Below are 13,705 nucleotides of genomic sequence, written 5' to 3' on the forward strand. Positions count from 1 at the left end.
TTCATAAGTTGGCTCAGAGCCAAAATAAAAAGAGGGTCTTTTAATCATGATTTAGATTTGAATTAAGATGTATATAAGTAATTTCCTTACCATTCAACAAACCCTTCAAAGAAGAAAGAAATGGGAAATCCTTACAAAGGTTGAGAATGAAACAAAGGCTAAGTTCCCTAATTTTCAAGGTTTCTTTTCTAAGGAAGAAAGCCCTGTCATAAGCTTTGAGAAAATGTTTAAAAATTTTGAATCTATTTTTATAGGATCCTACAATATTGAAGATGGCATGGCCCATGAAGAAATAGGGGAGCGCACTCCACAGGATGTTCCAGAGTAGTAGCAAGTACCATTGGAAGAACAAGAGGAAGTTGTAGGAGACCAAGATGGAGGGGGTGTCATTGAAGAGGAAGTCGAGAAAATTATTTCTTCACCTCCTAGGGATGTTTAAGTAATCGAAGAACCTTAGAGTAGAAGATCTTTTGGCCAACCTATTGTAATTGATCAGTGTGAGGATGAACAAGCAATTGCTGCTCATATGATTATGTTAGATGATGACTTTGTCAAAAGACTAGAATTCAAGGTCTTGTGGTTGTAGGTGGTTGGTCCATCCGAGGGAATCTCAAAGATTCAATCATTAAAGGATCTCAATTTAGATCATATAACCTAACAAGAAGCTAGGGAAATAGTTAAAGAAAGTGGGATGATGCTTATACTGGGTTGGAACTTGGAAACAATGTTTTTGTTGGATCAGATAAGACAATAGCCTGGCTCCACTTTTGTTGTATAATTTAAAAAGGATGGAGGTTACAATGGGTCAGGATATCACCCCACCATCAAAGAAAAGCCCAATGGGAGAAAGCCCCAAGTATTGACAAGCCTAGAGTTTTAAGTGGCATTGAGGAAAGAACGAGGGATGGGGCCATATTAAGGACATTAAAGGATACCTTAGTTGTGGAGGCAATAGCTTTGTCAATGAACTCTACCATGCTTGCCTTAGATGTTGTGAAATTGTAGGAAAAGGAAAAGATGATATTATTGCAGGAGAGAGTTGGGATACATGAAATTTATACAAAGGTGTTAATGGAAAAATCTCAACTCAAGAAAGAATTGGGAAAGAAGGCAATCACACCTTCTCCTATGATCATCGAGGGAGAGTCATCAAAGAGTGTTGAGGAGATAAATGCTTTGGAGCAAAAAATAAATTATTTTCAACAACAAGTACAGGCTAGAGATCAACAAATCTTGAGAATATAATCAATGACAAAAGATAAAGTTATAGAAGTGATCAAAGGTACCTTGTCACACTTGTTGAGATCAATTTTGAGTATAATTGAAGATGTTAATAATTCTTTTTGTATTCTTTCGGAAGAGGCTACTTAGTGCTCAAAGTTTCTCCCTAATTTAAAGAAAAATTTTGAAGGATGGAAAGCTTTTGGGCCAAAGATAAAAGATTTAAGTATTGTAGTTTAGTATATGCCTAAGCCACCTCAACCATTATAAGATTTTTGTCAAGCTTATGAATCACTTGTCAATGAGATTAATTATTTAGAGGACAAGGATGGAGCAATTAAGGAAAGAATACAAAGCTTTCATGAATTAAACCATTGGACTATTCCTCTCCTTCATAATGAGAGCTCAAAGTTGAAGTATTTTGATGAATGAACGAAGGAGTATGAAGATATAATTAATGTTTCCATTCAGAAGGTGGTAGACAAAGACTATATAAATGAGCCAGTGTATTATTCAGCTATTGATAAATTAATTGCAACTAATACATCATATTCCAGATTTGTTGTGGGTGTTAGAGCATTTATTGATACCAAACAAAAAGAGGCTCCTAATCATGTGCAGTTGATCAAAAATGTTGAATGGCCAACCCATTTTGTAGTCCATAGCTAGCATGAGAAGCACTGTGCGGTTAAGGATGTTTGAGCAACAGGCTTCCCGGTTAGGATTGAGGAATATTTGAGTGAGGCAGTTATACATTTTATTAGTAGCATAACTCTTATCTTCTTAAGGCACAACATCTTTTCATTTTGAAATAAGAAGATATTTTTTGCATATTCTCTAGCAATGTAATGTAATTTTGACACGTGTCATCTGCCTAAATTTTGTTTGAAAATTCATGGTTGATTAACAAAGGGTTCTGGGATTTTGTAATAAACATACATTTGAATGTGATTGTTCGGAGCATGAAGTCTTAATATTTTCTGAATTGTATATCCACAACTTTTGAATTAATGAAAAATCATATCATGTTATGTGTCTTTGTTCAATTTTCTTGTCTTTCATGATTCCTTCTCATCAACCTGATGAATGGGTAGTGTCTTCACAACTATGTGTGAATGTGTAATTGCGTAGTTAGGGATCTTTTCAATGAAGAGATTAAATACTTGGTATGAAATGCAATGGATGATAAAATGGAAGAAGATCTTGTAAGTATGATTTGCGGTGTGATGTGTGGGATATTGATGTAAGGCATCTTTATCTTGGAACTGGTTGTGGGATTGTTAAATTTAGGAATTAATGACTTTGTTTCCCTAGGACGGATCTATACGTTGTTATGATTTTTCAAACACCTCTATTTGAAAATCATTAAATCGCTCTATTAATTTTTGTTTAATGTGTTCATGTTCTTATTTTCTCATAAGCCAATATAGTTTTCATATGGAAATGGAATGGTGTCTTTAGGAAACTATATATGTGTATCGGAGTGGAACTCTGAGAATTATCTTCTTGAGTGGGATGTTCAATAAGAATTGTGTTTCTTTTGTGAATGTCCTTTAGGTTTACCCGCCTAGGTTTTGTAGAGCCCAAAGTGTAGAAGAATTCAGTATCCTTCAAATTCTTGTCAATCGGCCATCTAGCTCAAAATAGTAAGCACAATTTAATTATTTTTGTTTTGACTACTAGGTGGAAAACACCAAATCAAACTCATCAAAGCAATCATAATGAATCTACCAATGTTAGAGAGAATATCAAAAGTGCAAACAAACTCATAATACCCAACACATCAAATCCCAAAAGATGAATCAGGGAGGGGCATTACACTAACATATAAACGAAAAACAAAGATAGAAAAGACTTGAATGAAAAGAAAAAGAGAATTGGGATAAAGTAAGTAAATAAAAGATAAGTACTTAAATAACAAAATAAATGATTCAAATTACTAAAGAGAAAAATCATTTCAATAAAAACAACTCTAGGGGAAGCGTGCTAGTTGTGGTTATAGGTACATGGGATTTTGAAGATTTTTTTTCAGTTGTCTCCATTGTGACTTAACTATTTATAGTTATTGTTTTAGCTTCTGTGTAGTAACAAAGCACACTATAGGATCAGATATGCAAGCAAGGGTCAAAAAGTATTCATTTCAAAGTGTCACACGAGAGTTACTTATAGATGCCCCAATAACCGTGCACTTAAAATTCCAATACTTCCAGACAAATGATCCAATAATCATGCACAAATGTCGTAGTAGTCATGAACCAATAGACCAATTATGAAACAAAAAGAATAAAAAGTGAGCACCTATTAGTATATTAGTGAAGTGTAATTGAAACATGAGTTGTAAATGGTACTTTTATCTTAGATTAATACTATCAATTAAATATAAGTAAAACCATGAAACTAAAGAAATGAAAGATAAAAGAGAACGGATAGTGTGTATATATATGAAGAACGCGTAATAAAATACATCCGTATTATCCTACTCCCTTTCACACATAAAAATCAGGGTCCGTATCCGCTTGCTTAGAAAAGTTGCATGCCTGACATGCTTAGAAAGTTGCATGTCAGCCTGACATTCTTAGACGACAAGATGTTGTTGTCTATTTTCACCGTCCTTGACATGCTTAGACAAGATGTCCACTGTCGTCGTATCCCCAGTGAGTGAGTGGGCATGTCAGCCTGACATTCTTAGACGACAAGATGTTGTTGTCTATTTTCACCGTCCTTGACATGCTTAGACAAGATGTCCACTGTCGTCGTATCCCCAGTGAGTGAGTGGCAATCTACCCATCACACATTAAACTCTCAAAAAGACAGAACTACAGCAAATTTTGCAGATTTCATTTTATTTCAATAACACATAATAATAATCAAGTAGACAGGGAGTACGTTGCGCCTTACAATGCCTCGTTATTTGAGCCCTTTCTGTGCATGTCGATGAGAAAATGGTATCAATTACACCTGCATTCATTGTACCACGAATTTGAGGATTTTAAATAATAATTACGTGAAATGTATTTTGTTCTTTGTCTTGATAAATCTTGTAATTTGACATCAAGATTTTGTTTTTATGTGTGTTTTTCTTTTAAATTATTTATTTGATATTGAACAAAGTTAAAGAAAAAATTGTAATTTACAAAGGTGCTGCATAATCAATATAGTTATATAAGAAATAATTATAATGACATTAAAATAATAATAGACAATTATAGTCCAAGGGTTTGAGCTTAACTGGTTAAAACACTAGGTTCTCACTGTGGAGACCCAAGTTCAATTCACAATAGGGACATCTAAGTGGAATTCTAAGCTGTGACTCTTGGCCTTCCATAAAAATGGGGAAGGTCTAGGGTCAATCTAATCAAACATAATAATAATAATAATAATAATAATAATTCAAAATATTGTGGCTTCGGCCTATTGCCTACCAAAAAAAATAATAGACAATTATAATATTTTATTAACAAAATTAAACTAAAAAAAAATGATTAAAATTAGGAAGTAAATCTGCACAATAGTTATGCATTGATATATAAGAGCCAAGCTATAATTGGTACCAAAACTATACCTATTTGACAATACTAGTTGGAAAGTTGTGGTCTGAATCTAGCATTTATTCCTATTCAATATAGAAGTCGTTATGTAGATACATATATAAACTTGGAAGTGCTCCACCTCAACCACCAACATATGTATTGGTACAGTTTGACAATTACTCAGGCATACCACTCGATGATTGCCATTCGTTGGTAGTTCCAATTACAACAATTCAAAGGGGTGGTTCGAAGATATACCATTGCATTTGTGGCTTGAGCACTAACGATACATAAATATCAAGGATTAACACTTAACAAAGTGACTGTTGATATAGGATCAACACAAAGAAAAGTGCTTACATTTGCAACAATCTCTTGAATCAAGTGCGTACAAGGATTGTCAATTATGCCACCATTCACATTTGACAAATATGAAAAAATAAAAAATGAATAGAAAATTGAAAGAAAAAAAAAAGAGAAGACAAGCTAAAAAGATTGGAAAATAATTGACACACAATTTTTTTATCATCAAACTCAACATATTTTACTTCTTTAAAAATGGTATTAAAATCAATGTTAATTAATCATCTGAAATATATGTTTAAAATGAGTATTTTTTGTTGTATAGTTTATTACTACTAAATCCTAACACTAATTATACTTATAATTTTGACCCTATAGCTAAAACAATGTGCAATTTGTATTCTGGGACCAAATCATGGGTATTTTGTGTTTTCTCCCATTTACGAGTCTTTTTTTCTTTCTTTATAACATGCTTTTTACACCCTTAAGCTTAACCATTTTCTTAAATATTTCATAATTTAGATACTATAATTAGATAACTATAATTCTTATTATCACATTTTTATATTTGAGTGTACACATTTCAAAATACTCATTCAAATTTAATTGTTGGGAAAAATATCTTAATTTTAACATCTTTTCAAAGCATTCCCCCTTCTATCATATTTCTTTGTGAAATTAATATCAAATATATTAAAATATATATGAGCTTTGAACATAAAAAAAGATCATGGAAATGCGCCTTCAATTAAACCCTTTAATGACAACTCTACTACATGATGAATTTACTAAAATAAAAAAATAACGTGAAACATTGTTTAAACAATGTTTAAACATAAATATTTTAAAATGTCTAATTTTAAAAACAAAAACTATTTAAAATTAAAATTATCTATATTACTTGTGTCATAAATCTAGTAAAATATGTGTAAAAGATATTTTTGTATTATATTATTTAAATGAAAATAAATTATTTAATATTAAATGACATCATTAATATTATGTTTATTATTTAATATTAATGGTTTGTTGGGTTAGCTGCTATCAATTTTAAAGTAAAATGTAAGAAGTTTTCTTTCATGGTCACAAAATAAGATGGTTTTTCTTCTTGTTATATTATAGGATGCCTTTCAACATAACAAATCTATAGTACTTAAAAAGAATCTTGGATACAATACTCTATGTTGCACAATTTTATCTTTACAATTTCAAACTATTTTTACTTACACAACCAAAAAATTAAAAATAGATTAAAAACATCTTTTCATCCTTTTAAATCTCTTATAAACCATTAAAACTAAAATTATAAAATAAAAAATGATACAATAAATTCGATGGCTTTATAGAAAGCCTCCCTCCATCCCTCCATCCCTCCATCCACCCCATAGTTACCAAATAAAAAATAATTATTACAATTCATAAAAACATAACTCTATAATTTAAATATATAACAAACACGCACCATACTTTTAGATCTAACAATTACCACAATGGCTAATGATAGCTTACACCAACTGAATGGAAGATAAAGTGTTGATGAGTTTCATTAATTTATCAATTATTTACAGGAATTATTGTTTTACCATTTCTTAATCGAACTTATAATTGTCATGGATTGGGAGACAAGAAACATAACATACATCACCACAGCTACACAGGGTCTATGAGGGTTTTCATTATATACTCTTTAGTCTCCTTCGAAGAATCACCGTAGCCGTCTTTGTACTTGTAGAGGAGCATAACACATTGCCTCAAATTAAAAACAAACATTTTGCCACATTTTGGGGGTTCACCAATTAAGTTGAAATACTCATAGTTCATTTCTTTTAGTGTGTGGTCAAGAATTTCTACAAAACGTTGTAGAGCATTTTCTTCTGTAGAAAATGGATTCTGCTTCATGTAACATGCAATGCATGAGTCTATTTGTCCTCGAGCTTTCTCAGCCTCCATCAGAAAATAAATAAGTTTAGTATATTTTTCAATTACATATATTTATTGATAAATCAAATAAGTTTAGTTTCAATAAGATATTTCAAGCTTTGATTTGTATAGTTAGTTTATCTAAAATCATATTAACAGATATATTCTTATGAAAAAGCTAGTGTAATTTTAGATGGGTCAACTAAACAAATCAAAACTTAGAATGTGCTACTTCTATTAATATGATTTCAAATAAACCATCTAAACAAATCAAAATCTAACTTATCAATTTAAAATACCTCAGAAGTTGTAGTATCATTTTTTAACCGCCATGTCAAAGCAGCAAGCTGAAAAATATTTGAAGATTCATGTGCCATGGGAAGATCATTATTTGTTACAACCTCGCCCATTAAAAGGATTGGATGTAAACCACAGGGCACAAGACCCACAGATATACAACGTGTCTTTAAGTACTCATTCATTGTTGGTATGTACCCAGCTTCCGACCACTCTCTTTCCTTCATTAGAGCATCGACGAACTTCTCCCACTGTACCACCAACACACGATGTGCATACATCATGAAACACTCATACAAAAGGAATTTTGAAAAATATGAGCATGCATTTAATTGCATACATCTTTCCTTATGTAATCGAGCATGTCACGTTCCTGTTGCTTTGTTGCCTACATATTTGTTTCGTTCACTACTTCATACCATGCTTTGAAGCAAATTTTCATATAGTCCGGAAGCTCCTCTACCAAGGAGGTATCACATCTGAACATAGTAAAAAACTTCAGGAAGCTTGGTTTCAAGCGAAGTATTAGACTAGAAATTAAGAAATTACCTCTTTATTGCTTCTCTAAAAATTATCAACTCTTCCATTGTTCCATAAGTGTCGTAAATATCGTCCATGACCAATACCAAGGAACCAATTTTGGTGAAGGAAATTCTACATAATGAATACTCTGGCTCAAATGTTCCCACAGAGAAATACGTCTCTACAATCCTTTGTCTAGCAAAGTCTATTTCTGTCATGCGTGACTTTTTCCACCAACTATTACATACAACATAGAGGAACCATAGTTACATTTTTCTTTACTTATCATGCTGTAAAAATTTAAAAATTAATAGAGCTATATATTACCCACCTTGAAAGAAGTTTCAATTCCGTCTGATGTAAAGACTGTTCAATGTTGAAGTATAATTTAGCCAATTCCATGCAACAAGAATTATGAACGCACGACATCCTGTGAAATCAAAAAATAGCTAAGATATGAGATGATAAACCAAACAACAGTTATAAAAAATACAAGGAAATTTTGTTAACCTACTTGAATAGGGTTTTTCTAAGGCATGCATGATTATCGTCATAAGCTTCAATATAGCTCCTTGCCTCTAAGATGGAAATACTTAGGTGCCAAGAATACTCCAATGCATATTCAATCTGAAAAATTATTTGGTACAAACATTCAATCAGGTAAAAATGCATATTTGATACAAACTTTCAATCAGGTAAAGATCATTTTTTTTTCCTCAGTTCTAAGATAAAGGATAATAGTAGTTCGCATGGAAAAAATAACAATAATGTGATCAACAAGTCAATTTTAAAACTTTACACAATTAATTTTATAAGCAACCTTTTGAAAGATAATAATATTGCTCACCTCTTTAAAAAATTTCTCATCGCCTAAGATATTATTTGTTTTTAGGGATTCTTTGAGATAGTTAGAAGCAAATAGCCTAGCTTCATCCATAATATTTTCTCCAGGGAATGCAAGGTCGGAAGCTCTAAATAGATTCACTATGCTTCTATGCTCTATGTGTCTTTGGCCAGAACAAGAGAAGAAGCACCCATTTTCATCTTTGAAATTATTTAGCACCTCTGAAATATTACCCATGTCAGTACTATAAAAAACCCACAATTTAATAATAACAAACTGAACTGCACCAAATTCTCTTAAAGAAAAACAAATTCCACCTGGGGAGACATTGTATCCATGGATCCTAAGGGTTCGGAGTCCCAGTGCTGTAGTATTGAGATCTGCAAAAAGGCTATCTCTACCCCATCCAATACCCTTTTCACTCCAATATCTGCCCCATAGCTATCATCATAAAAAAATTGTTCGGATCAAACCAATACGACGATAACAACACCATTAAGAGTACATATTTACCCGTAAATATAGTCAAGAGCTACTTTGATTTCTTCTTCGAAATGTCGACCTATTCCAAGACGCTCGATATTGTCAACTAGCGAAAGACGTTCAAGCAAATCGATTGGATACAAGCATGGCACTGTTTCACAAATTAAATGTAATCACTAAACCGTTTAACAACAAAGAATAACCGATTCACATGAGACACAATATTAAGGAAATGTATCATACCACACCCACTGAATTTGTCCATGAGATTATTCAAAAAGCTAAAACATTTCTCATCGCCGGTATTTATGAGTACACAGGCAGTGGAAGCAGGCGAGCTAAGAAAAGATCCATCTTTACTCTGGACCATCATTATCTTTTCCCAGTCAATTATTTCCTCAAGCCCCTCCAGTGCATTCAGCATGCCCCGCTCCATGGAGATACTGCAAGTGAAGTGAATTATAAGAAGAAACAATTGCAAACAGGATCTCATATACAACAATAGCATTAACAAATCTCTTACTCCGTAAGCACTGTTGCTCGCTTTTTCACCAAAGATGTATCATAGAGAAGATTCAACCCTAGAGATTCTGCCTTTTTCATCAATGCAGGAAAAATTATTTCAAAATCCGGAGGCAAGTCATCCTCATCTTCTAGCGATTTCAGATGTTCTGCAATGAAATGAACACCTGCACATAAAATCAAATATTTAAACGGCAGAAATGAAAGATTAAACTCCATAGTAAGACTTTCTAATACAGACTCTTCCCAATCCTATAATTATCCTGTCCCCTTTATTAGTGAGTGGTACTAATAGTAAAAACTTCAACACCATATGAATATAACCTTTTTTTACATTAGGGTGTCCTGTGTTCCAACTGAGAAGGGCAACAACAGAAGTGAGTGTACTAAGCAAACGATCGCATAACATGAATATTGAATGAAGCCCCCATGAGCCATCCTGCAGCTGGTGCTGGATAAGCCATTTTATGGCCTGAGGAAACTGTGGGGTGTGAGAAGAATCCTTGGCAGGAACCATTGCTACCCAGGCGGTGTCATAAGCAGAGGGACTCATATCTCCATCTTCAAGGCCCTTAAACATTTCTTTTATCTTCACAACCAGATTATCGGCCCTCTTCTGGTACGAAGAATCCTACAACACAAACTCAAACAAACAAAAAAGATCAGCCACCCAGACTTGGATATTTTGAATTCAGACAAAAAAATCACACTTGTGTTAATCTGTCTTACTTGATGATATGGTGTCTTGAGAGACTGTATAACATCATCGTTCCACACATCGCTATGATAATTGGCAGTTCGTCGAGGGACAGAGGATTTAACGTTATCAGAAATCAAAGTCATCGCCCTGACAGGAAGAGTTGCTGGTGGAATGTAGGAAACTGAGCGTTGTGGTCTGTAATAAACGGAGCGTTGTGGTCTGTGATAACCGGAGCGTTGTTTGAATGCTTTATTGAGGACCAATGCATTCCTCTTAGAGACAGAATGTATGGAAAGTTTAGCCATTGAGAAAGAATTTCCTTACCAAAAGAGATTGAGAAACTTGACTACGCTAAATGGGTTCTATAAATGTTTGGTCCAATTTTAAAGAATTTATTTTCTTTTGGGTTCAATTTAGACAGGGTCTTATGGAGCTAGTTTAAGCTCTATTTTTAAGGAAGAGGTGGTCTTATTAAAAAAATAGTTTTTTGCTACAGGATTATTTGGAATCTTTAGGTCTGTAATTTTTAGCGGGTGAAAATGCGGTGGGACTAGAAATTAAAATGGGGTGGGACTAGAAATTCTCCAAGTAGCGTAGGAATATTTTAGGCAACTTGCCAATCATTTGAATTTTAGAGGAAAACAAAAAGTTATTTTACACTCAAGTTTAGCTGCACTACAAAGCTCACGAGACGACCAACATCCTTAAGTTTAGGAGCTTAAATTTTTAAGTTGAAATGCAATACAAAATTCATGGGACAACCAACTTTAAAATATTCCTAAAAAATCTCAGCAACTCGAGCTCTATTTTTTTAAAAGCCCTCCTCCATGTGATCCCAACCTTAGCGTGTTCTAAAACCAAAATATTTGGTCCAATAAACGTGTTTTACCTACCAAATTCATTGTATTCATATTGTAAATTTTATTGAAAGAGAATCAAGATTTTAATAACTAGTTGATAGTGTCAACAAAAAATAGAGATATAAATAATGATAGTAAAGGTTTTTAAAAATTGCTTGACATTTGGCAGTGAAATCTAATCCAATAGAATTGAGAGACAAATATTAGATTAGGATGCCATTGACCTGGACAAAGAGAGAGATGTTTTAGACTAGCATGCCTTTGAATTAAATAAAAGCTAGATTTCAGATTAGGATGATGTTGGTTTGGACATATAGTTTCAAATTAGCTTTAGTTTTGTATGTGCAAGCCCCCTCTATTAGAAATTATACTAGCGCTTGCACCAAATAGATGTGCAATGGTAAGGTCGATAGTAACATATGGTAACAGTTTGGCGGTCTCAAATATAACATAAGATCTTTGTGCAATGTAAAATGTGAATCATTATGTTCTTCGAGTTGGGTGCATTTAATACATTTTTCTTTGGAGAGTAAAATGTCTTTGTTGCTTTCAGTGCTGACGGCTTGAAAGATATGAATCATTTTAATGTTCATGTCTTGTAGATGAGTTTTCCTTGCAAGTTGCACATACGCTAAAATAAGAATGCGTAGTTTAAGCTAGAATGCAAACATGTAAAAGTAAAGTATGGCAGACATGTAAAAAAGTAAAAAGTATGAAAGAGTTTAATTTTGCAACTACATCCCTCTTATGCTTTGAGAATGAGCTCCTATAATTTGACTTCATCCTTCTTCCTTATAATCGTATATGGGTTGTGTTGTGTTTTAGAGGTGGTTGACTCAAAGGAGAGTATACAAAATATGCCTCTAAAATACACCTATCTAATGAAATATTTAATGGATCCATCTTAGAAGGATGTTTTATTTACATAAAGGGCCAAGATCAACATTTGTTAATCTATTTTCTCTTTACGTTTTAGTACTAACATTGTTTTATTTTGTGTATATAATTGAAGGTTACTTGCATGGATTGATATGATCCTATGCTTGGGGGCTTCACCATCCATCAGTATTATCTTATTTTGGTTTGTCTTGCTCATAGATGCTCTACCTTTTCACATCATGGACAAAGAGAGATATTTTAGATTAGCATGATGTTCATTTGGACATACAGTTTCAAATTAGCATTAGTTTTGCATGCGCAAGACCCCTCTATTAAAAATTATACTATTTCTTGCACAAAATAGATGTGCAATGGTAAGGTCGATAGTAACATATGGTAACAGTTTGGCAGTCTCAAATATAACATAAGACATTTGTACAATGTAAGATGTGAATCATTATGTTATTCAAGTTGGGTACATTTAACACATTTTTATTTGGAGAGTAAAATGTCTTTGTTTCTTTCAATGCTAGCGGCTTGAAAGATATGAATCATTTTAATTTTGATGTCTTGTAGATGAGTTTTCCTTGCAAGTTGCACATATGCTAAAATAAGAAAGAGGTAAAAAGTGAGCCAATTATGATGCAAAAAAGGTAATAAGTGAGTGACTTTTGATTAATGAGAAATTTATTAATACTTTTAATTTTTTTTATTTCTTTAATGTTAGTAACCTGAGGGGTGGGGTTAGCAAGGAGTGAACAGTAATTGAAATATGACTAGTAAACGATACTATTCTCTTAGATTAATACTGCTAAGAATTTCACTTATGGTGTGCAATGGGTATGCCGGAGAGGTTCAAAAGTTAATTAGGGAAAAATCTGGTTTATTTGTTGAATACATGTGTGTAGTGCATGAGATGAATTGTTAGGCATGTGAACATGACTAAAAGGATACTCAAGATCCATTAGCACTAGGATCATGTTATGTTGGCAATAGAAATAGAGAGAGAGAGAGAGAGAGAGAGAGAGAGAGAGAGAGAGAGAGAGAGAGAGAGAGAGAGAGAGGCGGGGGGGGGGGGGAGGGAGTTGAGAAGAGTGAGAGGGAGATGGGTAAGAATATGTAGATAGAGAAGAAGATATATATTGAGATAGAGGAAGAGAGGGAGAGATAAAGAGAGAGACAAAAGGGGGAGACATAGAGATAAAAGAGATAAATATATAAAGATAGAGAAGTAAGGAGAGATAAAAATAGATAGAGATATAGAGATAGGTATACCTAGGAGAGATTTTGATAGAGAGATATAGAGGAAGTGATTGATATATATATAGTGAGATAGAGGGAGAGAGATAGGTAGAGTAGGGGGAGAGAAGGGGAGATATCCCAATATATATAGAGAAAGAGGGAGAGAGGGAGAGATAAAAATAAAAAGGTGATATATATTTATATATATATATAAAAGGGTCTCCTCCATAGGCAATATTATTACTTCCACCATGTATACTATGCATTGGAAGGATATCATGAATAGAGTAAGATATGGAGAGCTCGAGAGGGATTGGGAGGTAGATAGAGTGAGGGAGATAAAGTTAGAGAGATATGGGTAGAAACAGATAGAGAGGAGTGA

General features: G+C 33.2%; 1 protein-coding gene across 1 annotated transcript; it reads right to left on the bottom strand.

Annotated features, from left to right (window-relative positions):
• Positions 1-6,595: 6,595 nt before the first annotated feature.
• LOC131074428 (taxadiene synthase) lies at positions 6,596-10,736 on the bottom strand. Its single transcript, XM_059215107.1, is given in 13 exon segments — positions 6,596-6,998; positions 7,274-7,522; positions 7,612-7,750; positions 7,821-8,030; positions 8,125-8,223; positions 8,308-8,420; positions 8,641-8,858; positions 8,955-9,067; positions 9,151-9,271; positions 9,364-9,563; positions 9,644-9,809; positions 9,967-10,273; positions 10,372-10,736. Coding segments are annotated over 13 exon segments (2,505 nt in total). The 5' UTR covers positions 10,648-10,736; the 3' UTR covers positions 6,596-6,704.
• Positions 10,737-13,705: the final 2,969 nt, after the last annotated feature.

The sequence above is a fragment of the Cryptomeria japonica genome, unplaced genomic scaffold, assembly GCF_030272615.1.
Source record: "Cryptomeria japonica unplaced genomic scaffold, Sugi_1.0 HiC_scaffold_60, whole genome shotgun sequence".
Lineage (NCBI taxonomy): Eukaryota > Viridiplantae > Streptophyta > Pinopsida > Cupressales > Cupressaceae > Cryptomeria > Cryptomeria japonica.